Here is a 24110-nt window from a genome sequence, read left to right as displayed (position 1 = left end):
CGGGAGCTGTAGTCCCCTCAGCGACTCCCGCCGCGCTTGCCGCGTCTCCCCGGTGCTTCCCGGCAGCCCCCGCGCGGCGGGCGCTGATTGGGCGGCGGCGCGGGCGGGCGCAGGCGCGGCCGTTGGAGGCCCCGGGCCGAGCCGCTCCCTCAGCGCCGGTACCGCCGCAACCGCCGCCGCACCGGCACCGGGCGGGCACCGGCACCCAGCGCCCCGCCGATGCGCCGGGCCCCCGCCGAGCCCTGCGCGCCCGCTGGCTGAGGAGCGAGGCGACACCTGCGTCAGACCGCCGGCGCTGACGTCACGGGGTGCGCGCGTGACGTCACCGCGGTGCGGGGAGGGGGCAGCTCGGGGCGGCTTTAACGGGGGGGGGGGGGGGTCTCCGGAGGGTGAAGGCGGAGGCTGCACCGGGGGCTGGGCCGCGCCCCGGGGCCCTAACGGGGCTGGGGGGGGGGGGTCCCGGTGGAACCGGGGGCACCACGGGCGGCTCGGGCCGGGGCGGCGCGGCTGGACGGGCCGGGGCTGCCGCTGCCCAGGGAGCCGCCGTGGGCCGGGGTGCTGCGGGGCCGGTTCGCCGCCGAGCCCCGGTTCTCGCCGCCGTGCCCCGGTTCTCGCCGCCGTGCCCCGGTTCTCGGCCCGGAGCTGTGCGGGTGCAGCAGCAGCAGCAGCGGGAAAGGAGCGCCCGCGGCGCGGGGCAGGTGCCGGTGAAGGGCGCTGCCCCGGACACCCCGCACGTGGGCGGTGACGCGGGCCCGGCTCTGCCGCCGCTTTGCCCTCGGGTTTTCCTTCCAGGAGCCCCGGCAGGGCCGGTCCCGGTGTGACCGGGGAACGGCCCCTTCTTTCCCTCCGGACCAGCAGCGGCAGCACCCCCAGCTCCTAATTAGGGTGATAATGGGAAGGCTGAGAACATCCAGACCCCTCCGGGGTAGAGGGGTGAGGATGAGGAGCTGGGGTTTCAGGCTCTCCTTAGCCAGGGGATTCAGTAGGAATTGACCTCTGTGCTGTGCAGGCTCTGGTTTCTGGGCCAGGTGTGAAAAATCCAAGAGTTGGGAAGGGCAGAAAGGGCTGGGGGTTGTGCCCAGTGGGAAAATTCTGTTCTCTGCCAGTTGCTCCAGAGGGGGATTCCAACAGGAATTATCCTGACACAAACTGGGAATCAAGAGATGCTTTCCTCAGCACACAGCTTCTGCTGAGAACAGGCTCCTTCCTTGCCAGCCAGAGCTGATGACTCCTAAAATCCTGCAGATATCCTCAAAGCCTCTCCCCTCCTGTTCCTGCAGGGCCTGAGAGGGTGCAAAGGCTGTGATGAAGAACCAGGGAGTGGAGACCAAAGCAGCTCCACGTCCTTCCAGAACGAGCAGCGGGATGGGGCTGGAAGAGGGAGACTCACCAGAGGCTGCAGCTCCCCCAGAAGGTGGGGGATCCCCGGGGACTGGGGGGTTCTGTCCCTGCCCACAGCTGGGGGCAGTGCTGGCATTCCCTGGGATGTGTGAGGGCAGCTTTGAGCCTGGGAAGAGCCAGGGAGCTGCTTTTTTTCCAGCTCTTTGTAGGGGCAGAAAAATGTGTTTTTCCAGGGCAGAAAACTGTGGTTTTCCAGGGCAGAAAATCCTGGTTTTTTCCCCTATTTCTGTGTGTGTGCAGTCCTGGAGGAGTTCCCCTCTCCAGCCTGCTGCCAGGATGTTCTGCCTTCTCCATCCCTGTTTGATCCCAGCTGCTCACACCCAGGTTTAAAATCCATTGTCATGCTAAAAAGCCCAGCCTTGGAGCTGCCAGTTCCTCTGAGAGGAAAAAGCTCACACACGACCTGCTTTCCTTAAAAAAAAAAAGAGGGGAGAGGGGGAAATTCTCCCTCTTGACAGATGTCAAGGGCTTGGTCATGCTCTGCAGATCGGAGAGGCTGTTAGGAATGCCCTGACAATAGAACAGAGCAGCTTATCCTGCTGCAAGTCCAGCCAGGAGAAACCTCCCATTCCCTGCGTGCTTCCAGCAGGGTGAGAGCAGGGAATGAGAACCTCAATTCTTTTTTTTTTTTTTTTTTTTTCCCTCCTTTCCAAGCTCCCCTGACTCAGGAGGATCCCAAATCCTCCCGCGACGTCTCCGAGGAGCTGAGCCGGCAGCTGGAGGATATCCTGAACACCTACTGTGTGGATGCCAGCCAGGAGAACCCGGGCGAGGACGGGGGGCAGGGGGATGCCCCCGAGCCCGAGGAGCCCGAGAAGGGCCGCAGTGAATCCCCCAGGAACGGGGAGCAGGAGCCAGGCGGCCCCGAGCTGAACGGGGAGAAGGAGAACTCCAAGGGAAGCGAGGAATTCCGGCCCGGAGAGGAGGCTGGAGACAGGGATCAGAAGAAAGCTCAGGAGAAGAAGAAAGCCAAGGGCTTAGGTGAGGGTTTCCCTGATCCCTGAGGGCTTAGGTGAGGGATTCCCAGCTCCCCAGGGGTTATGGGGAATGATTCCCAGCTCCCCAGGGGTTTAGGTAAAGGATTCCCATCTCCCCACGGATTTAGGTAAAGGATTCCCATCTCCCCACGGGTTTAGGTAAAGGATTCCCAGCTCCCCACGGGTTTAGGTAAAGGATTCCCAGCTCCCCACGGGTTTAGGTAAAGGATTCCCATCTCCCCACGGGTTTAGGTAAAGGATTCCCATCTCCCCACGGGTTTAGGTAAAGGATTCCCATCTCCCCACGGGTTTAGGTAAAGGATTCCCATCTCCCCACGGGTTTAGGTAAAGGATTCCCAGCTCCCCACGGGTTTAGGTAAAGGATTCCAGCTCCCTAAGGGTTTAGGTAAAGGATTCCCATCTCCCCACGGGTTTAGGTAAAGGATTCCCATCTCCCCAGGGGTTTAGGTAAAGGATTCCCAGCTCCCCAAGGGTTTAGGTAAAGGATTCCCAGCTCCCTAAGGGTTTAGGTAAAGGATTCTCAGCTCCCCTGAGGTTTTAGGGACCTATTCCCAGCTCCCCAAGGGTTATGGGGAAGGATTCCCAGCTCCCCAAGGGTTATGGGGAAGGATTCCCAGCTCCCCAAGGGTTTAGGTAAAGGATTCCCAGCTCCCCACGTGTTTAGGTAAAGGATTCCCAGCTCCCCAGGGGTTTAGGTAAAGGATTCCCAGCTCCCCAGGGGTTTAGGTAAAGGATTCCCAGCTCCCCAAGGTTTTAGGTAAAGGATTCCCAGCTCCCCAGGGATTTAAGTAAAGGATTCCCAGCTCCTCAGGGATTTAGGTAAAGGATTCCCAGCTCCCCAAGGGTTTAGGTAAAGGATTCTCAGCTCCCCTGAGGTTTTAGGGACCTATTCCCAGCTCCCCAAGGGTTATGGGGAAGGATTCCCAGCTCCCCAAGGGTTTAGGTAAAGGATTCCCAGCTCCCTACGGGTTTAGGTAAAGGATTCCCATCTCCCCTGAGGTTTTAGGGACGGATTCCCAGCTCCCCAAGGGTTTAGGTAAAGGATTCCCAGCTCCCTACGGGTTTAGGTAAAGGATTCCCATCTCCCCTGAGGTTTTAGGGACGGATTCCCAGCTCCCCAAGGGTTTAGGTAAAGGATTCCCAGCTCCCCAAGGGTTTAGGTAAAGGATTCCCAGCTCCCCACGGGTTTAGGTAAAGGATTCCCAGCTCCCCAAGGGTTTAGGTAAAGGATTCCCAGCTCCCCAAGGGTTTAGGTAAAGGATTCCCAGCTCCCCACGGGTTTAGGTAAAGGATTCCAGCTCCCCAAGGGTTATGGGGAAGGATTCCCAGCTCCCCAGGGATTTAAGTAAAGGATTCCCAGCTCCCCAAGGGTTTAGGTAAAGGATTCCCAGCTCCCCACGGGTTTAGGTAAAGGATTCCAGCTCCCCAAGGGTTTAGGTAAAGGATTCCCAGCTCCCCAAGGGTTTAGGTAAAGGATTCCCAGCTCCCCACGGGTTTAGGTAAAGGATTCCCAGCTCCCCAAGGGTTTAGGTAAAGGATTCCCAGCTCCCCAAGGGTTATGGGGAAGGATTCCCAGCTCCTCAGGGATTTAAGTAAAGGATTCCCAGCTCCCCAGGGGTTTAGGTAAAGGATTCCCAGCTCCCCACGGGTTTAGGTAAAGGATTCCCAGCTCCCCTGGGGTTTAGGTAAAGGATTCCCATCTCCCCACGGGTTTAGGTAAAGGATTCCCATCTCCCCACGGGTTTAGGTAAAGGATTCCCATCTCCCCACGGGTTTAGGTAAAGGATTCCCAGCTCCCCACGGGTTTAGGTAAAGGATTCCCAGCTCCCTAAGGGTTTAGGTAAAGGATTCCCATCTCCCCACGGGTTTAGGTAAAGGATTCCCATCTCCCCACGGGTTTAGGTAAAGGATTCCCAGCTCCCTAAGGGTTTAGGTAAAGGATTCTCAGCTCCCCTGAGGTTTTAGGGACCTATTCCCAGCTCCCCAAGGGTTATGGGGAAGGATTCCCAGCTCCCCAAGGGTTATGGGGAAGGATTCCCAGCTCCCCAAGGGTTTAGGTAAAGGATTCCCAGCTCCCCACGTGTTTAGGTAAAGGATTCCCAGCTCCCCAGGGGTTTAGGTAAAGGATTCCCAGCTCCCCAGGGGTTTAGGTAAAGGATTCCCAGCTCCCCAAGGTTTTAGGTAAAGGATTCCCAGCTCCCCAGGGATTTAAGTAAAGGATTCCCAGCTCCTCAGGGATTTAGGTAAAGGATTCCCAGCTCCCCAAGGGTTTAGGTAAAGGATTCTCAGCTCCCCTGAGGTTTTAGGGACCTATTCCCAGCTCCCCAAGGGTTATGGGGAAGGATTCCCAGCTCCCCAAGGGTTTAGGTAAAGGATTCCCAGCTCCCTACGGGTTTAGGTAAAGGATTCCCATCTCCCCTGAGGTTTTAGGGACGGATTCCCAGCTCCCCAAGGGTTTAGGTAAAGGATTCCCAGCTCCCCACGGGTTTAGGTAAAGGATTCCCAGCTCCCCAAGGGTTTAGGTAAAGGATTCCCAGCTCCCCAAGGGTTTAGGTAAAGGATTCCCAGCTCCCCACGGGTTTAGGTAAAGGATTCCAGCTCCCCAAGGGTTATGGGGAAGGATTCCCAGCTCCCCAGGGATTTAAGTAAAGGATTCCCAGCTCCCCAAGGGTTTAGGTAAAGGATTCCCAGCTCCCCACGGGTTTAGGTAAAGGATTCCAGCTCCCCAAGGGTTTAGGTAAAGGATTCCCAGCTCCCCAAGGGTTTAGGTAAAGGATTCCCAGCTCCCCACGGGTTTAGGTAAAGGATTCCAGCTCCCCAAGGGTTTAGGTAAAGGATTCCCAGCTCCCCAAGGGTTTAGGTAAAGGATTCCCAGCTCCCCACGGGTTTAGGTAAAGGATTCCCAGCTCCCCAAGGGTTTAGGTAAAGGATTCCCAGCTCCCCAAGGGTTATGGGGAAGGATTCCCAGCTCCTCAGGGATTTAAGTAAAGGATTCCCAGCTCCCCAGGGGTTTAGGTAAAGGATTCCCAGCTCCCCACGGGTTTAGGTAAAGGATTCCCAGCTCCCCTGGGGTTTAGGGGATGGATTCCCTGCTCCAGCTGTGCCCAAGGATATCATTGCATGGATAAATTGATTTTATCCCACTTTTATCATCCTGGGGGAAGTCAGAGCCTTTGGGAACAGCCTCCTGTTCTGTGGGGGTGAGGAATGCACCCAGTGCAGCCTCTGAATTCTATAGGTTTCTCTTCTGCTGGGCACAGCTGGCTCCAGCCAGCCCAGGGTTGGTTTTCCCCTCCAAAATCCAGCTGCTCCAGTTCTCCCACCATGGGGAAATCCTCGAGTACACTGGGAACCTGCTCAGCCCCTCCTTTCCTCACCTTTTCCAAGCCAGGACTCTGTGTAAAGCCACTTTTATCCCGTTTATTGCATTATTCCCATTCCACACCTCCTTCCAGGCAAGGAAATCACTTTGCTGATGCAGACCCTGAACACCCTGAGCACATCAGAGGAGAAGCTGGCAGCTCTCTGCAAGAAATACGCTGAGCTGGTGAGTCCTGGGGCTGGGGGAGGCTGTGGCAGCTTGAGAGGGACATTCCAGGGACACACTGGAGCTTTGTGGTGTGCTGGGATCCCTGCAGTGCTGGATCTCTGCCTGGGAGAGGGTGGGTGTTGCTGGGTGCAGCCCTGGTGGTGTTTGTGAAGCGTGGACAGGAGGAATTTTGGCAAATCTGGGCGCAAGAGGAGCTCAGGTCTGTTTTCACCCACACAAAGGCTGATGCCACGTTTAACCAGAGCCAAGGTGGAGTTGCAAGCAGGGATCTGGAACTGGAGGAGGTTTGGGGCTGCCTGTGCGTGTCCAGAGTGTCCGTGGGTGGCTTTTCCCTGTGCTGGGGGAACGTGGGACTCCTTCCAATTCCAGCAGGATGGGAATTGAGGAAGGAGAAGGGCTCTGTGTCACTCCTGCTCTGCCCAGAGGTGTCGCAAAGCTGCCGTCCTTGGGGCACAGCCCTGCCCTGCTGCCCCCCACACCCTCTGCTCCCCTCTGGCAGCTGGAGGAGCACCGCAACTCGCAGAAGCAGATGAAGATCCTGCAGAAGAAGCAGAGCCAGCTGGTGCAGGAGAAGGATCACCTGCAGAGCGAGCACAGCAAGGCCATCCTGGCCCGCAGCAAGCTGGAGAGCCTGTGCCGGGAGCTGCAGAGGCACAACCGCACCCTCAAGGTGACTTCCCGCAGGCCCTGCTCCTTCCCGAGCTCCTGGATCCCTCTCCAGGAGCCATTTGGGCAACCTCAGCTTTCCCAGTGGTTGCCCCCACTCTGCCATCAGGGCAGTGCTTGGATTTTGGTGTTGAGCCGTCGTCGCCTGCAGTATCCGAGTTGTTATTTCAGGGTTTGTGCAGAAGGGAGGGAAGGGGGAAGGCCCAGAGTCCTTTCCTGGTGGATATAAGGAATAACAGGAGGCTGGGTGGGTTGGGAACATCATTTTGGGAAGTTCTCCTGATGGATTTAAGGACATCATTTTGGGAAGTTTTCCTGATGGATATAAGAACATCATTTTGGGAAGTTTTCCTGATGGATTTAAGGACATCATTTTGGGAAGTTTTCCTGATGGATTTAAGGACATCATTTTGGGAATTTTTTTTTCATGGAAATAAGGAATAATGAGAGGCTGAATGGGTTGGGAGCATCATTTTGGGAAGTTCTCCTGATGGATGTAAGGAAATAATTTTGGGAAGTTTTCCTGATGGATATAAGGACATTATTTTGGGAAGTTTTTTTGATGGAAATAAGGCATAATGGGAGGCTGGGTCATTTTGGGAAGTTTTTTTGATGGATTTAAGGACATCATTTTGGGAAGTTTCCCTGATGGATATAAGGAATCATGGGAGGCCAGGTGGGTTGGGAACATCATTTTGGGAAGTTTATTTGATGGATTTAAGGACATCATTTTGGGAAGTTTTCCTGATGGATATAAGAACATCATTTTGGGAAGTTTTTTTGATGGAAATAAGGAATCATGGGAGGCTGAATGGGTTGGGAGAATAATTTTGGGAAGTTTATTTGATGGATTTAAGGACATCATTTTGGGAAGTTTCCCTGATGGATATAAGGAATCATGGGAGGCCAGGTGGATTGGGAACATCATTTTGGGAAGTTTCTCCCTTCCCTGACGCAGGAGGAGGGCGTGCAGCGTGCCAGGGAGGAGGAGGAGAAGAGGAAGGAGGTGACCTCGCACTTCCAGGTGACGCTGAACGACATCCAGCTGCAGATGGAGCAGCACAACGAGCGCAATTCCAAGCTGCGCCAGGAGAACATGGAGCTGGCAGAGAGGCTCAAGAAGCTCATCGAGCAGTACGAGCTGCGGGAGGAGGTGGGTCAGGCACAGGGAGCTGCCAGAGGGGAGGAGGAAGCTCTGCGTGTCCCCTGAGCTGTGGTGTTCCCCCGGCAGCACATTGACAAGGTGTTCAAGCACAAGGAGCTGCAGCAGCAGCTGGTGGATGCCAAACTGCAGCAGGCCCAGGAGATGCTGAAGGAGGCAGAGGAGAGGCACCAGCGGGAGAAGGATTTTGTAAGTGTTGGAGCAGTTGCTCGGGGCACTTTCTGGTTGTTAGTGTGGCTCCCAGGGTGTTGTCCCCGATCTTGGCATGTCCAGGAGCCAGGCTGGAGCCCTGCTGTGCTCCTTGTGCCTCTCCCATGCAGGGCTGTGCCAAGAGCCTTCCCAGATAACTGCTTTGCTCTTCCCCAGCTGCTGAAGGAAGCTGTGGAATCACAGAGGATGTGTGAGCTGATGAAGCAGCAGGAGACCCACCTCAAGCAGCAGGTGAGTTCCCTGCTCAGCCTGTTTTGTTTGGGGATTTCCCTCCGTCCCTGAACAACCCAAAGTTCCTTAATCTGGCAAACAGAGGGGCAGGGGATCCCTGCTGGGTTTGGTTTTATGAGCTGAGACTTTGTTCAGGGATTGTTTCCCAGTGCTGGGAGCAGTCATGGGATCAGCCTGCCACAGCCAGGAGGAGTTTGTAGAACACTGTGCTCTGAGGATGTTTCCCTAGGACAGAATTTGCCTTTGGCAGAGCAGCTCCTGCTGTTTGTCCATGTCCCAGGGCAGCAGCTCAGCCCTTGGCTGGCCTCTCCCCTCTCCAGGCATTGGTGCCATGAGCTCCCTGTCTCTCTCCACAGCTGGCTCTGTACACAGAGAAGTTTGAGGAGTTCCAGAACACCCTTTCCAAAAGCAGTGAAGTGTTCACAACGTTCAAACAGGAGATGGAGAAGGTGGGTGGTGCTTTTTCCTCGATGCTGCTGGGAGCTGGGAGAGCCCCAGCTCCGTAATTTCAGTTAATTTTGGGTCTACACCCAAAATTTGGGGTGAGGACCTGTGGGATGTCACTGCACTGCTCTCCCTGGGGGTTAATTTATTTTGATCCCTGTGGGTCCCTTCCAGCTCAGAACATTTTGTGACTCAATTTGTGCCCTTTCTGTGATTCGGTAGATGACCAAGAAGATCAAGAAGCTGGAGAAGGAGACCACCATGTACCGCTCCCGCTGGGAGAGCAGCAACAAAGCCCTCCTGGAGATGGCAGAAGAGGTGAGGGGAGGCTCTGGAGCAGCTGGGGAGGGTGGGGTGGGGACAGGACAGCTCCTGCCTCGGTGCTCTGTGAGGGCAAAGGGAGGAAGAAGCTCCTCGGTGCTTTGGGTGCTGAAGGTTTGCTTGGTTTCCCCTCGGGCTTCACTGGAATCAGTCATGGAATGGTTTAGGCTGGAAGGGACCTTAAAGTTCATCCCATTCCACCCCCTGCCGTGGGCAGGGACACCTTCCACTGTCCCACGTTTCTCCAAGCCTGGCCTTGGACATTCCCAGGGCTCCAGGGGCAGCCACAGCTTCTCTGGGCACCCTGTGCCAGGGCCTGCCCACCCTCACAGGGAGGAATTTCATCCCAATATCCCACCTAACCCTGCCCTCCCTCCGTGTCAAACCATGCTGCTGTCCCTGATATCCCTGTGGGGTTTCACCTCTCCCAGAAAACGCTGCGGGACAAGGAGCTGGAGGGGCTGCAGGTGAAGATCCAGCGCCTGGAGAAGCTGTGCCGGGCGCTGCAGACGGAGCGCAACGACCTCAACAAGAAGGTGCAGGACCTGTGTGCCCACACGGACCTGCTGGAGCCTCTGAAGGAGCCACCCCGGGACAGCTCCGAGGCAGCTCCGGATTCCCTGAGCTCGGGGAAGGCCACGCCCAGCCCGGATCCCGCGGCAATCCCGGCAATCCCGGCAGAACTGAGCGCGGGGCAGAGCGGGACCGAGGAGGGCACTCGGGGCACTGACTGAGCCCCGGGCAGCACACACAGGTGGGGTGAGGGAGGGTGACCTGGGAGCTGCTTTAGATTCCATTCTCCTTGTCCTGGTGGGAAAGGACAGGGCACGGCCCTCCTGGGGATGTGAGATTTCCTAGTGTAGGTTTTTTTAAGATTTTATACATATATATATATATATACATATATACATATACATATATATATATATATATATATATCTATATATAAGATATAAAAAAATGTGCAGGGCAACACTTTATGGATATCCATAAGAAGCAGAAGGGCCCAGCTCCCTGCCTGTGTGAATATTGAAAATATGGAGCCTCCACTGATCGTCCCTCTCGCTGAAGGACCCTGTCGCTGGCAGGCTCGGGAGAGCAGAGCCAGGGATCTGTGCCCCTGCACAGCTACAAGGGACACCTCCATCATCACAAGGACTCCACCCTGGAGTGACAGCAGAGCTGGGAGAATTCCAGAGCATTCCCAGTGCTGGATTCTCCCTCTTCCCTCTGCCAGGCAGGAGGGAGCTCCCAGACTGGCTCTTGCTGGCAGCTCGTGTGCGAGCTGAGGGCGCAAGAGGCCGTTCCCCCGCTCTCTGTGGGTTCTGTGTCTGCAACGGGGACGAGGAGAAGCAGGAAAGGGGGTGCCTGGTCCCACCCTCGGGAATTTTTGCTCTTCCCAGGCCCTGCCAATCTCAAAACCGCCTTACAATTCACAGTTGCCTCTTTGCTGAACGCACACGTGCACAAAGTGTATTAAACAGTTAACCCAAAGGTCTAATTCCCAAGTGTTTTGCATCGTTGTGCACAGGGACTGGGGAGGTGCCCCCGAGCCCCTCTGCCCCAGCCCTGGAGGCATCCACGGAGCTGGGACTCCAGGAGGATCAAAGCTCAGAGCTGTGTGTGCTCCTCGAGCTGCTGCTCCAGGCAGGATCAGCTCCTGGGGCTGCTCCTTCCACCCCCCCGGCCTGGGGGTGCCTGTGCTGTCCCAGCCCCACTTTTCCTTTCCCTCTCTGCTTGGAAGAGCATCTCCCCAGTGCTGCCTCACCCCGCGGGGCCTGGATGTGCTGGGAGGGAGTTTAGGGACAGACGTGGGACCTGCTGGCACCAGGTTTTGGAATTTTCCTTGGTTTGTCAAGACTTTGTCTTTTTGCTGTTCTTTTGGAAGACTCGACTCGCTTCAAAGCTCGCCGCAGCTTCTCTTTGTGACAGACTTGATTCCCAGCATTGCCTTCCTTGTGCTGGAAGCTGATCCCCACCGTGGACGTACCCAGTGGATCCCTTTGGGATTCTCTTCTGGCACCACAGCTGCTCTCACATCTTCCCTCCACGAAGGACCTGCCTCCGTGTCCCCTTCTCCTGCAGGGGATTCCAGGGAATACTGAGGAGGGCAGCATGGACAGGCTCTGAGGCTCCACAGAGCCGTGGCTGGACACCCACTGGGACAGTCCCTGGAGCTGTGGTGGCTTTGTCCCCCAGCCCCAGCATGGTTCCTCTGGGGTGATCCATGAATGTAACCCGGCCGGGCTGAGCGAGGGCTGCTGCCGAGATCTGGACTTCAGTAAAAGCAAAACCCCTTAGAAATTGACCAAACCCCGTTTTTTTCTGTCTTTTCCCTGTTAAGGTACAGAAACCTCCTCGTGTGTATCCTGTATCCAATAGAAACACTCCCAACCCCGCTGCTGCCTCTGGTGTCTCTCTTTACCACGTGGGGGGGGTGAAGTGAAGATTTTGGGCTGTGGGGTGTCTGTGGGACACAACTTCCCTGTGTCCCGTCACAGCAGATGTCACAGGTGAGACGGCCACGATACCCAGAGTGTCACCACGCAATTTCAGAAAGCTTCAACCCTTACAGAGTCACTTCAGAAGGCTGCAAGCAGCTGCCCTTGTTCTTTACCCAACTTTTCACTCCCTCATGCTCACACAGTGCCCCGTGTGCCCTCGGTTCCCTTTGGTGGCTCTCAGCACACCTGGGCACTCCATGGCTCACTGCTGTCAGTGCTGCCCACCTGCCCTTCACAGCTGTGCCCACGGGGAGCAGCCCCACTCCCAACCACCACAAACTTGCCCAGGAAAGTTTCTGGGATTTCCTGCACGGTTGGTGAGGACTGGAGGTGAGACTTTGCCCAGGTGTGCTAATACTCCCCATCTCCAAGCCTTCTCTGTGATTCAGAAGCAAACCCATCCCAGCTCCTGCTGCCTGCAGACGGAGTCACATCATCTGCAGTGTCACCACGCAATTTCAGAAAGCTTCAACCCTTCCAGAGTAACACCAAACCTCTTCAGAAGGCTGCAAGCAGCTGCCCTTGTTGTTCTTTACCCAACTTTTCACCCCCTCGTGCTCACACAGTGCCCCGTGTGCCCTCGGTTCCCTTTGGTGGCTCTCAGCACACCTGGGCACTCCATGGCTCGCTGCTGTCAGTGCTGCCCACCTGTGCCCACGGGGAGCAGCCCCACTCCCAACCACCCCAAACTCACCTGAGCTCTGCTCCTCCTTCCCAGGAGCTTGGGGAGGCTGGGGGGGACGTTTTGCTGCAGTGGAGATGGGATGTCCCTGCTCGGGGGGGACACTGGGGGGTCCCCAGCGTGACCTGGCCTCTCCCTCCCCGGGATGCTGCAGCCACCAGCCCTGAGGGTCCCGGCCCTGGGGGTATCAACCCCTCCCCTCCCGGCTGGTCCCTTGTGTCCCCATCGGCTCCAAAATGTCCAGGATCGGTTAAAAATCCGGGATTTACAGGAGCAGCCGCGCTCGGGCTGGAAGCGGGGGGGGGACGGGACTTGCTTAATCCCGGCCCTGCGCCAGGGCTGGAGGCCCTTCCCGGCTCCTTCCAGCAGGGACGGATCCTGCGGCGCCGCGGTGACACCGGAGAGGACTCGGGGTAAAGCCCGGGGCCGGGAGGGGGTGGCGGCATCGTCCCGGGGGCTCCGCGGGCTCGGGGACCGGATCCCGCCGCATTCCCGGTCCTGCGGGATGCTGATCCCGGAGCTGATCGCGGGGTCACGTCCGGGGATCCTGCGGGCAGCCGCTGTCCGGCGGAGCCTGGAGGGAGTTCCCTTTCCCTTTAAATGCAAATCCCGGGCTGTGCGGACGGTGTCCGGCGGGCTCGGGGTGTCCATCGGCTCCCGGAGGCCGGAGCGGGCCTGGCGCAGGTCAGTCCCGGCCGTGGCGCTCCGGACCGGACAAAGGGGACAAAGGGGCTCCGCAGCCCTCGGAGCTGCCCCGTCCCGGCGCCGCGCGGGGCCCGGGGGGGCTCGGCGGGACAAAGGAGTGACGGTTCCCATGTGCTCCGCTCTCGCCCGGGGGGGTTCGGGGCCGAAATCCTCTTTTCCATCGAGAGACGGGGCCCGGCCGGAGCTGCGGCTGCGGTTCAGGCCCCGGCCGAGCTCCTGCGGGGATGCTCCGGGCGCGGAGAGAGAGCGGAGCCCCCCCGGGAACGGAGCTCCTGCTCCGGTCCTCCCGCCGCCACCGAGCCCCGGTGCGGCTCGCGGTGGCCGTGGGTGTCACTCCTTAACCTGGGGGTCCCGGTGCCCCTGACTGTCCCCCCCCTTGTCCCGGGGCTCCGCCAGCCCCTCACTGTCCCCGCCTGTCCCGGGGCTCCCCGAGCCCTCCCGCCGTGTCCCGGGCAGCCGCGTCCTCTCCCCGAGCCCTCATCTCCGTGCAGGGAAGGAGCCTCCACGCGCCGTGTCCGTGGCACGCAGGGTCCCGGTCCCGCAGCCCCCGCAGCCCCCGCAGCCCCCGCAGCCGCGGCCATGGAGGAGCGGAGGAAGAAGCGGAGCCCCCAGAGCTGCCTGGCCCAGCCGCTGCCCGCCGGGGCCCCGCGGCCGCTGCCCCCGAGCAAGAGCACGTCCTTCGCGCTGCCGCTGCCCGCGCTGCCCTCGCCCCGGCAGCGGCCGCGGCCCCGCCGGTCAGTGCGGCCCGGGGGGAGCCCGGGGGGAGCCCGGGGCAGCCGCCGGGCCGGTGCCAACGCCGCGTTCCCCGCGCAGGGCGAGCAAGGAGCGGGCGCGGGCGGGCGCGGGGGCGTCCCGGGGGGCCCCGCTCCAGCACAGCTTCCTCACGGACGTGTCCGACGTGTGCGAGATGGAGCGGGGGCTGCTCAGCCTCCTCAGCGACTTCCACTCGGGAAAGCTGCAGGCGTTCGGTGAGGGAGGGGCGTGGGGTCCATGGGGTGGGGTCCATGGGGTGGGATCCTTGGGATGGGATGGGGTGGGGTGGGATCAAGGGGATGGGATTTGTGGGATGGGATGGGGTGGGGTGGGATCCATGGGATGGGATCCATGGGGTGGGGTGGGATCAATGGGATGGATGGAATCCATGGGATGGGATGGGATGGATGGCATGGCGTGGGGTGGGGTGAGATGGGATGGATAGGATGGGACGGGATCCATGGGATGGGATCCATGGGATGGGATGGGCAGGGAAGGAGCAGACAGGGGAATTTTGAGGCTGGGGAATTTTGGATCCACGGGGAAGGGGTGGGATGGGGAAAATGTTGGATCCATAGGGAGGGAATGGACTGGGGGATGGATGATGGATGATGATGATGATGGATGGACAGATGATGGATGGATGGATGGATGATGGATGGATGGATGGATGATGATGGATGGATGGACGGATGGAAGGATGGATCCATGGATGATGGATGGATGGATGGATGATGGATGATGGATCCATGGATGATGGATGGATGGATGACGGATCCATGGATGATGGATGATGGATGGATGATGGATGGATGATGGATGGATGATGGATGGATGGATGGATGGATGATGGATCCATGGATGATGGATGATGGATGACGGATCCATGGATGATGGATGATGGATGATGGATGGATGATGGATGATGGATGGATGGATGATGGATGGATGATGGATGGATGGATGGATGGATGGATGGATGATGGATGGATGATGGATGGATGGATGGATGATGGATGGATGGATCCATGGATGATGGATGGATGGATGGATGGATGGATGGATGGATGATGGATGGATGGATGGATGGATGGATGGATGATGGATGGATGGATGATGGATGATGGATGGACGGATGGATGATGGATGGATGGATGATGGCTGATGGATGCCGGATCCATGGATGATGGATGACGGATCCATAGAGCAGGTGTAGGTGGGGTTGATCCACAGGGAAGGTGCTCTGGGGCTGTGCTGGTCCAGCCCAGGGCGGCAGGGACGTGCTGGAACGTTCCGGGTGCCCCAGGGAAGGAGTGCTCCTTCGAGCAGCTGGAGCACGTGCGGGAGATGCAGGAGAAGCTGGCGCGGCTCCACTTCGGCCTGGACGTGTGCGTGGAGGAGCTGCCCGAGGAGCAGAAGAAGGCGGCGGCCGACAGGAACCTGGACCAGCTGCTGGCACACGTGAGCGCCACCCCTGTGACACTGTGACACGCTGTGTCCCCCTGTCCCCTGCCCGCCCTGCGGCACCCTGGCGTCCCCTCCGCTCCCTCAGCCTCTGCCTTTGCTCCCACAGCTGGAAGAGCTCAGCAGCTCCATGTATCCTTGGCTGGTGGCCGTGGCAGTGGCAGGGGTGGCAGTGGCAGGGGTGACAGTGGCAGGGGTGACAGTGGCAGTGGTGACAGTGGCAGTGACGGTGGTGACAGTGATGATGGTGACAGTGGCAATGGTGACAGTGACGGTGGTGGCAGTGGCAGTGGCAATGATGACAGTGGCAGTGGTGACAGTGACAGTGGTGACGGTGATGATGGTGACAGTGGCAATGGTGACAGTGGCAGTGGTGACAGTGGTGGCAGTGGCAGTGGTGGCAGTGATGGTGGTGGCAGTGGCAGTGACAGTGGTGACAGTGACAGTGGTGACAGTGGCAGTGGTGGCAGTGACGGTGGCAGTGGCAATGATGACAGTGGCAGTGGTGACAGTAGCAGTGGTGACGGTGATGATGATGACAGTGGCAATGGTGACAGTGGCAGTGGTGACAGTGACAGTGGTGACGGTGATGATGGTGACAGTGGCAATGGTGACAGTGGCAATGGTGACAGTGGCAGTGGTGACAGTGACAGTGGTGACGGTGATGATGGTGACAGTGGCAATGGTGACAGTGGCAATGGTGGCAGTGGCAGTGGTGACAGTGGTGGCAGTGGCAGTGGTGACAGTAGCAGTGGTGACAATGCCAGTAGTGACAATGACACTGGTGCCAGTGACACTGCTGGCGCTTCCCCTTGACCCGCTCTCAGACAGAAGCTACACCTGGCCGAGAGCTCGGACCCCGAGGACGCGGCGCCCTGACCCCGTCCCCGTCCCCGTCCCCGTCCCCGCCATCCCCGGGCCCCGGAACCGGGCCCGGCCGGGCCCCCCCCGCCATGGCGGCGGCGGTCGCGGCCCGATGACGTCAGCAGGCGGCGGCGGGGCCATGGCGGCCGCGCCGGGCCCGCGGGCCGGGGCCGGGGCCGGGGCTGAGGCCGAGGCTGAGGCTGAGGCCGAGCGGCGGCGGCTCCTCCGCGCCGTGACCCGGCTGCAGGTGCGGGACGGGCCCGGGGGGGGACGCGGGGCCGGCGGGGGAGCGGGGCTGGGGAGAAGGAAAGGCGGATGGGGCACTTGGGGGTGAGACCCTGGGGTGGCGCATCTGGAGCGGCCGTGAGGGCAACATCATCTGGGCACATCTGGGCACATCTGGGCGGGCACATCCGCACCTCTGGGCGCGGGGGGGATGCTGCAGCCGGCGCTCGGTGCCGGTGCGGTTCGGTTCCAGCGCCGTGCCAGGCCTGTGCCAGGGGGTTCCTGCTGCGGAGGCGGCTCCGGGGCGTGCGGGAGGAGTTCGAGGCCGCGGTGCTGGAGATCGAGGGCGACCTGAGGCAGCTGCGCTGGAGCGGCCGCGTCCTGCAGCGGCCGCGCTTCGGCCGCGAGCTCCGGGAGCAGCGCGGCAGCGGCACCGGCACCGGCACCGGGAGCGGCAGCGGCACCGGGAGCGGGAGCAGCACCGGGAGCGGCAGCGGCACCGGGAGCGGGAGCAGCACCGGGAGCGGCAGCGGCACCGGGAGCGGCAGCGGCACCGGGAGCGGGAGCAGCACCGGGAGCGGCACCGGCACCGGGAGCGGCACCGATCGCGGCTCACCGTGTGACCCCGGCCGGCAGCACGGCCCCGGCCCGGCCCCGGCAGGATTTGTCGCTCCAGGCGCGGCCCAGGTGATTCCCCGGGCCCTGCCCCAGAGAATCTTCCTTCCGCACCTCTTTTCTTTTCTATTTTCTTTGATATGTCTTTATATTTTCTTTGCTGTTTCTTTATATTTTCTCCCTATTTTCTTTCTGTTTTCTCCCTATTTTCTCCCCATTTTCTTCATATTTTCTCCCTATTTTCTTTATATTTTCTTTATATCTTCTCCCTATTTTCTTTATATTTTCTCCCTATTTTCTTCATATTTTCTCCCTATTTTCTTTGTATCTTTTCCCTATTTTCTCCCTATTTTCTTTCTATTTTCTCCCTATTTTCTTTATATCTTCTTCCTATTTTCTTTATACTTTCTCCCTATTTTCTTTATATTTCCTCCCTATTTTCTTTCTATTTTCTCCCTATTTTCTTCATATTTTCTCCCTATTTTCTTTATATTTTCTCCCTATTCATATTTTCTCCCTATTTTCTTTGTATCTTCTCCCTATTTTCTTTCTATTTTCTTTATACTTTCTCCCTATTTTCTTTATATCTTCTTCCTATTTTCTTTATACTTTCTCCCTATTTTCTTTATATTTCCTCCCTATTTTCTTTCTATTTTCTCCCTATTTTCTTTATTTTTTCTCCCTATTTTCTTTATATTTTCTTTGATATTTCTTTATATTTTCTCCCTATTTTCTTCATATTTTCTCCCTGTTTTCTTTACATTTTCTCCCTATTTTCTTTATATTTTCTCCCTGTTTTCTTTATGTTTTCTTTGATATTTCTTCATATCTTCTCCCTATTTTCTCTATATTTTCTCCCTATTCCCCTCATATTTTTTTTTTAGACTTTCTCCCTTTTTTTTTTAACATTTTCCTCACCATTTCCCCACAACATTATGATTTTTTTTTAACCCCCTCTTTCCCTTCATCCAGCCCTCCCCAGGGAATCCCCGGGACCCGGCGGAGGCCGCGGAGAACGAGACCATTCCCAGGAAAACAAGGGAGAAAGCAGCTGCTGGTGGCAGCTGGGGGAACACCCCCCTCTCATCCCCCCTGCTCTTTGGGAACCCCAAAAACCCCCAAAATTCGGGGGGTGCAGCTGCTGCAAGCCCCGAGGAGGAGGAGGAGGAGGATGGGGATGTGCAGAGCAGCGAGCGCCCGGGTGAGCAGCGGGATTTTTTGTGGGGGGGGGAGGATTTGGGGGTGCTGGAGCAGCTCCCACTGTGCTGATCTTTGGGGTTGTCGTGTTTTTTTGGGTTTTTTTGGGGTGTAGGAATCCCCCAGGAGCTGCGGGGGCTGCCCCGATGGGAGCTGCAGGAGCGCAGGGAGCAGCTCCTGCTGGAGCTGCTGTGGGTTCAGCAGGCCCTGGCCAGCAGGAAACAGGTGAGGGGCTCGGGGGGGCTTGGGGGGCAAGAGAAACAGAGGGGAAACAGCAAAGAAAACAGAGAGGGATGGCAAAGAAAACAGAGAGGAATGGCAAAGAAAACAGAGAGGAATGGCAAAGAAAACAGAGAGGAATGGCAAAGAAAACAGAGAGGAATGGCAAAGAAAATAGAGAGGGATGGCAAAGAAAATAGAGAGGAATGGCAAAGAAAACAGAGAGGAATGGCAAAGAAAACAGAGAGGAATGGCAAAGAAAACAGAGAGGAATGGCAAAGAAAACAGAGAGGAATGGCAAAGAAAATAGAGAGGGATGGCAAAGAAAATAGAGAGGAATGGCAAAGAAAACAGAGAGGAATGGCAAAGAAAATAGAGAGGAATGGCAAAGAAAACAGAGAGGAATGGCAAAGAAAATAGAGAGGAATGGCAAAGAAAACAGAGAGGAATGGCAAAGAAAATAGAGAGGAATGGCAAAGAAAATAGAGAGGAATGGCAAAGAAAATAGAGAGGGATGGCAAAGAAAACAGAGAGGGATGGCAAAGAAAACAGAGAGGAATGGCAAAGAAAACAGAGAGGAATGGCAAAGAAAACAGAGAGGAATGGCAAAGAAAATAGAGAGGGATGGCAAAGAAAACAGAGAGGAATGGCAAAGAAAATAGAGAGGAATGGCAAAGAAAACAGAGAGGAATGGCAAAGAAAATAGAGAGGGATGGGAAAGAAAATAGAGAGGAAATAGCAAATAAAATAGAGAGGAATGGCAAAGAAAATAGAGAGGAATGGCAAAGAAAATAGAGAGGGATGGCAAAGAAAACAGAGAGGAATGGCAAAGAAAATAGAGAGGAAATAGTGAGGAAATAGCAAATAAAATAGAAAGGAATGTCAAAGAAAATAGAAAGGAATGTCACAGAAAATAGAAAGGAATGGCAAAGAAAATAGAAAGGAAATATCAAAGAAAATAGAAAGGAAATAGCAAATAAAATAGAAAGGAATATCAAAGAAAATATAGAGGAATATCAAAGAACATAGAAAGGAATATAAAAGAAAATGTAAAGGAAATATCAAAGAAAATAGAAAGGATTATCTAAGAAAATATATGGGAATATCTAAGAAAATATAGGGGAATATCTAAGAAAATATAGGGGAATATCAAAGAAAATAGAAAGGAATAACAAAGAAAATAGAAAGGAATATCAAAGAAAATAGAAAGGAATGACAAAGAAAATAGAAAGGAATAGCAAAGAAAATATAAAGGAAAATAATAGAAAGAAAATACAAAGAGATATCAAAGACAATATAAAAGAGAATAGAAAATATAAAGAAATATCAAAGACAATATAAAAATGTAAAGAAATAAAAAACATAAAATACAAAGAAACACCAAAGAGAATAGAAAGCAGACCTTTATGTTTTGTGTCTCTGGCAGTTCCTGCTGCTGAAGCAGAAGCTGGGAATTCCCCACCGTGGCAGCAGCATTCCCGAATTCCTGCACTGCTGGGGAGAGGCCCTGCAGCTGCTGCAGCAGCAGCCCTGAGCCTCCCTGGGATGCAAAAAAAAAAAAAAAGCAACAAATCTTTTGTGGATGTTTGCTCCGAGCAGGATCAGCCCCGGAGGGAGCTGTGCCCACGTGGGTGGTGGGAGGTGGCTGAGCTGGGTGCTCCAGGTGGGAATGGCAGGGTTGGCAGTGCCAGCGGCGCTGCTGGGGCTGTGTGGAGCTGGAGTGGCAGCAGGGAGCTGCAGGAAGGAGCTCTTGGCACGCAGCTCTGCCTTCCAGCTGGCAATCTGCAGTGCCCAGGCTGTGCAAGTGAGCACTGACACTTCCCTGGCTGTGCTGTGCAGTCAGGGAGGGCCTGTCCCACTGATCCTTGGGATGAGCTCATTCCTGCCTTTCCTCTGCCTCTGGAATTGTCTCGTGGGCCAGAGGCAGGAAAGGACCTGGTGCTTTGTCAATTCCTTCAGCTCAGGGACATTCCAGGTCCCTCAGAAAGGGACTTCCCACGTGGTGCTGTGGTTCCCTGGATCCTTCTGCTCTGCAATTCTTTTTATTTTTTGGGAATAAAGAAACTTTTCCTGATGCTGAGCCTGTTCCTGCCTGGCTCCCTGATTTCTCCAGGTGTGTCCATGGCTGAGGAGGAGGTGTCCAGGACAGGACAGGGAGGTGACAGCACCTGGGGTGGGGGGGACACGAGCTGCTGATCCAGAAATGCTGGTGGCAACCTGCTGGCTGCTCCTGGACCAGGAGCAGATCCTGGAGGATCAAAGAGCCCTGTGCTTCCTGGTGCTCTGGGGGTGTTGGATGTGGCCACAGCTTCCTGCTGCTGCCTTTGCATCCATGGAAACGGGGCTGGGCTCAGCAGGGAGGGTTTGGGCTGCCCAGGAGGGTTTGGGGTGCCCAGGAGGGTTTGGGGTGCTCAGGAGGGTTTGGGGTGCTCAGGAGAGTTTGGGGTGCTCAGGAGGGTGCACAGGAGGGTTTGGGGTGCCCAGGAGGGTTTGGGGTGCTCAGGAAGATGCACAGGAGGGTTTGGGGTGCCCAGGAGGGTTTGGGGTGCTCAGGAAGATGCACAGGAGGGTTTGGGGTGCTCAGGAGGGTTTGGGATGCCCAGGAGGGTGCTCAGGAGGGTTTGGGGTGCCCAGGACGGTTTGGGGTGCCCAGGAGGGTTTGGGGTTGTCAGAAGGGTTTGGGGTGGCTGGAAGTTTGGGCTCAGTGAGGGGCTGGTTGAAGGCTTTTGGGGTGCCCAGGAGGGTTTGGGGTGCCCAGGAGGGTGCTCAGGAGGGTTTGGGGTTGTCAGAAGGGTTTGGGGTGCCCAGAAGGGTTTGGGGTGGCTGGAAGGGTTTGGGCTCAGTGAAGGGCTGGTTGAAGGCTTTTGGGGTGCTCAGGAGGGTTTGGGGTGCCCAGGAGGGTTTGGGGTGCTCAGGAGGGTTTGGGGTGCCCAGGAGGGTTTGGGGTGCTCAGGAGGGTTTGGGGTGCCCAGGAGGATGCACAGGAGGGTTTGGGGTTGTCAGACGGGTTTGGGATGGCTGGAAGGGTTTGGGCTCAGTGAGGGGCTGGATGAAGGCTTTTGGGGTGGTCAGGAGGGTTTGGGGTGCCCAGGAGGATGCACAGGAGGGTTTGGGGTTGTCAGGAGTGTTTGGGGTGCCCAGAAGGGTTTGGGGTGCTCAGGAGGGTTTGGGGTGCTCAGGTGGGTTTGAGGTGCCCAGGAGGATGCTCAGGAGGGTTTGGGGTGGCCAGAAGGGTTTGCTTTGGGCTTGGCAGAAGGGTGTGAGCTCAGTGAGGGCTTGCTTGGAAGGGTTTAGGGTGGCTGGAAGGGTTTGGGCTCAGTGAGGGGCTGAGGTTTTTGGTTTTTGAAGGTTTTTGGGGTGGTCAGAAGGCTTTGGGCTAATCAAAAATCCATCAGTGCCAGGAGGTCACACTGGATAATTTATTAACCATTTCTTACCCCTCCACTGCTGGACAAGACAATTGAATCCCCGTGGTCTTCAAAGAGCCACCAAAACCCCCTTAAGGCACAAAACTGGCTGTCCCTGCACCGGGGCCACCCTGGCACTCAGGGCATGCAATCCATGCCTTTGGCCATCCCAAAAACTCCTTCCCAGGTGGGACTGAGCCAGGAGCCCCCTGGGGAACGGGGGAGGAGCCCTGGATCAGCTTCTGCAGGCCTGGATCAGCTCCTGCTGCCCTGGATCAGCTCCTGCTGCTCTGGATCAGCTCCTGCTGCCCTGGATCAGCTCCTGCTGCCCTGGAGCAGCTTCTGCAGGCCTGGATCAGCTCCTGCTGCCCTGGATCAGCTCCTGCTGCCCTGGATCAGCTCCTGCTGGCCTGGATCAGCTCCTGCTGCCCTGGATCAGCTCCTGCTGCCCTGGATCAGCTCCTGCTGCTCTGGATCAGCTCCTGCTGCCCTGGATCAGCTCCTGCTGCCCTGGATCAGCTCCTGCTGCTCTGGATCAGCTCCTGCTGCCCTGGAGCAGCTTCTGCTGGCCTGGATCAGCTCCTGCTGCCCTGGATCAGCTCCTGCTGCTCTGGATCAGCTCCTGCTGCTCTGGATCAGCTCCTGCTGCCCTGGAGCAGCTCCTGCTGCCCTGGAGCAGCTTCTGCAGGCCTGGATCAGCTCCTGCTGCCCTGGATCAGCTCCTGCTGCCATGGATCAGCTCCTGCTGCTCTGGATCAGCTCCTGCTGCTCTGGATCAGCTCCTGCTGCCCTGGAGCAGCTCCTGCTGGCCTGGATCAGCTCCTGCTGCCCTGGATCAGCTCCTGCTGCTCTGGATCAGCTCCTGCTGCCCTGGATCAGCTCCTGCTGGCCTGGATCAGCTCCTGCTGGCCTGGATCAGCTCCTGCTGGCCTGGATCAGCTCCTGCTGCTCTGGATCAGTTTCTGCTGCCCTGGAGCAGCTCCTGCTGCCCTGGAGCAGCTCCTGCTGCCCTGGATCAGCTCCTGCTGCCCTGGAGCAGCTCCTGCTGCCCTGGATCAGCTCCTGCTGCTCCCTCAGGCCGCAGCCAGGCACAGGGACACGCCCAGGATGGTGAGCAGCATTCCTGCCACGGCTCCTGTGGGAGTGAACAGATGAGGAACAAATAAATCGGGATAAACTGGGAATCTGCCTCAAACAACAAGCTCCACTTGGTTTCACAGGTCCTGGAGTTTGAAAGTTCCCAGTTTCCTGCTTTTTGCTGACCACCTGAGCAGGGCAGGTTGATTTCTGGGGGCTTTTGGGCCACTTCTTTTCCATGGTGGGCATTTTATTCATGGCCCGAGGGAAAAGCTCAAGCCTATACATTGTTTCAGATTAAAACAGCCAGTTCTGGCTTTAAATTCACCAGCCCTACCCAAAAATCTGTTTCAGTTCCCTTTCAGGTCCTGCAACCAAAGCTGCTGTGACCCATTTCAAGCCTTGTGTGGTGTTTGGTGTCTTCAGACCAGATTAGAAATTAAATTATACATTATAAATTATACATTATAAATTAATTATAAAAAAATTTAGAATATATTACAAATTAAATTATACATTATAAATCAAATTATACATTGCAAATCAAATCCCCCACATTAAAAATCAAATCTCAACCCAGTAAAAGCTGATTTCTTGAGGAAATGCTTGGAGTGGGACTCACGTTTGCCACCAATGTCCTCTCCCAGGATTTTCCCAGTCACCAGGGTCACAATCAAAGCCAGGGAGTTGCAGAGTGGCACTGCCAGGGACAGCTCTGAAATACAAGTTCCAAGTGGAGAAATTCGCTTTATTTGGGATTATTCCAAGGGAGCTGCTTGCTGTTTGGCCGGGTCACCGAGCCACAAAATCCCAAAAAAAAAAAGCAGCAGGAGCTGACCTGCGGAGGCCAAGGTGAGGTAGAAGAGGAGGGATCCAGCCTGGTTGAGCAGGAAGGGCACCAGGTACTGCAGGAGAACACAGAGCTGGGTCAGGGTCCCCACCCTGGCACCCCCAAGGGGGCACCTGGGGGTGCCAGTGCCAACCCCTGAGCTGACCCCAGCCACAGGCTCGGGGGGGTTATTGTGAATTCAGGTGAACCCGGGGGCAGAAATGCTGATGTGTGACTGCAGCTCAGAAATTGAATGGTTTCTTTATTAGAACTGTGCTATGATACATTAATGTACTATTTAAAGGAGATACTAAAACTACAAACCTACTTTTTTTAACTACCATATCTAACTACTCACAACTCGTGACCCTCTCTAGAGATTGGATTGGACTGGATTGGATTGGATTGGATTGGATTGGATTAGATTGGATTGGATTAGATTGGGTTGGATTAGATTGGGTTGGGTTGGGTTGGGTTGGATTGGGTTGGATTGGATTGGGTTGGGTTGGATTGGATTGGGTTGGATTGGGTTGGATTGGATTGGGTTGGGTTGGGTTGGGTTGGGTTGGATTGGATTGGATTGGAT

The 24110-nt window shown here is 56.3% G+C and overlaps 5 protein-coding genes across 10 annotated transcripts in view; 4 read left to right on the top strand and 1 right to left on the bottom strand.

Annotated features, from left to right (window-relative positions):
- The first annotated feature begins 184 nt into the window (after positions 1 to 184).
- TXLNA (taxilin alpha) lies at positions 185 to 11381 on the top strand. Of its 3 annotated transcripts, XM_053964723.1 has the most exons (12): positions 185 to 308; positions 1281 to 1414; positions 2056 to 2382; positions 5855 to 5946; positions 6449 to 6619; positions 7574 to 7768; positions 7847 to 7966; positions 8144 to 8218; positions 8575 to 8667; positions 8885 to 8980; positions 9415 to 9737; positions 9952 to 11381. In XM_053964723.1, exons 2-11 carry the CDS (start codon positions 1306 to 1308, stop codon positions 9715 to 9717), a joined length of 1581 nt encoding a protein of 526 aa, XP_053820698.1. In that variant the 5' UTR covers positions 185 to 308; positions 1281 to 1305; the 3' UTR covers positions 9718 to 9737; positions 9952 to 11381. The 3 variants fall into 3 exon arrangements, with proteins under 3 accessions (XP_053820698.1, XP_053820696.1, XP_053820697.1); XM_053964721.1 differs by having other exon boundaries at positions 9415 to 11381; XM_053964722.1 differs by having other exon boundaries at positions 185 to 330; positions 9415 to 11381.
- Positions 11382 to 12522: 1141 nt separating this feature from the next.
- CCDC28B (coiled-coil domain containing 28B) lies at positions 12523 to 16057 on the top strand. Of its 2 annotated transcripts, none has more exons than XM_053964736.1 (6): positions 12523 to 12582; positions 13403 to 13608; positions 13688 to 13842; positions 14934 to 15088; positions 15201 to 15223; positions 15919 to 16057. In XM_053964736.1, the coding sequence occupies exons 2-6, from the start codon at positions 13454 to 13456 to the stop codon at positions 15968 to 15970; spliced, it is 540 nt and encodes a 179-aa protein (XP_053820711.1). In that variant the 5' UTR covers positions 12523 to 12582; positions 13403 to 13453; the 3' UTR covers positions 15971 to 16057. The 2 variants fall into 2 exon arrangements, with proteins under 2 accessions (XP_053820711.1, XP_053820712.1); XM_053964737.1 differs by lacking the exon at positions 12523 to 12582 and adding an exon at positions 12734 to 12853 and having other exon boundaries at positions 13366 to 13608.
- A 189-nt stretch (positions 16058 to 16246) lies between these two features.
- IQCC (IQ motif containing C) lies at positions 16247 to 20291 on the top strand. The gene is made up of 4 exons (XM_053964733.1): positions 16247 to 16867; positions 17768 to 17996; positions 18108 to 18217; positions 19638 to 20291. The coding sequence occupies exons 1-4, from the start codon at positions 16271 to 16273 to the stop codon at positions 19743 to 19745; spliced, it is 1044 nt and encodes a 347-aa protein (XP_053820708.1). The 5' UTR covers positions 16247 to 16270; the 3' UTR covers positions 19746 to 20291.
- An 89-nt stretch (positions 20292 to 20380) lies between these two features.
- Positions 20381 to 21525, top strand: LOC128799889 (uncharacterized). 2 transcript variants are annotated; one of them, XM_053964731.1, is made up of 2 exons: positions 20381 to 21363; positions 21402 to 21525. In XM_053964731.1, exons 1-2 carry the CDS (start codon positions 20415 to 20417, stop codon positions 21503 to 21505), a joined length of 1053 nt encoding a protein of 350 aa, XP_053820706.1. In that variant the 5' UTR covers positions 20381 to 20414; the 3' UTR covers positions 21506 to 21525. The 2 variants fall into 2 exon arrangements, with proteins under 2 accessions (XP_053820706.1, XP_053820707.1); XM_053964732.1 differs by having other exon boundaries at positions 20381 to 21390; positions 21422 to 21525.
- A 91-nt stretch (positions 21526 to 21616) lies between these two features.
- TMEM234 (transmembrane protein 234) overlaps positions 21617 to 24110 on the bottom strand; it is a 5923-nt gene continuing 3429 nt past the window's right edge. For both annotated transcript variants that reach the window (XM_053964742.1, XM_053964741.1), the window contains 3 exons: positions 23534 to 23600; positions 23318 to 23410; positions 21617 to 22753 (listed from right to left, as the gene is read on the bottom strand). In XM_053964742.1, the coding sequence (XP_053820717.1) occupies positions 22692 to 22753; positions 23318 to 23410; positions 23534 to 23600 (222 nt within the window). In that variant the 3' untranslated portion in view covers positions 21617 to 22691. The remainder of the gene's footprint in view (positions 22754 to 23317; positions 23411 to 23533; positions 23601 to 24110) is intronic.

This window comes from Vidua chalybeata, chromosome 25, assembly GCF_026979565.1.
Source record: "Vidua chalybeata isolate OUT-0048 chromosome 25, bVidCha1 merged haplotype, whole genome shotgun sequence".
Lineage (NCBI taxonomy): Eukaryota > Metazoa > Chordata > Aves > Passeriformes > Viduidae > Vidua > Vidua chalybeata.
The sequence above is the reverse complement of the archived record's forward strand: the minus strand, read 5'-3'. Positions and strand labels throughout refer to the sequence as shown.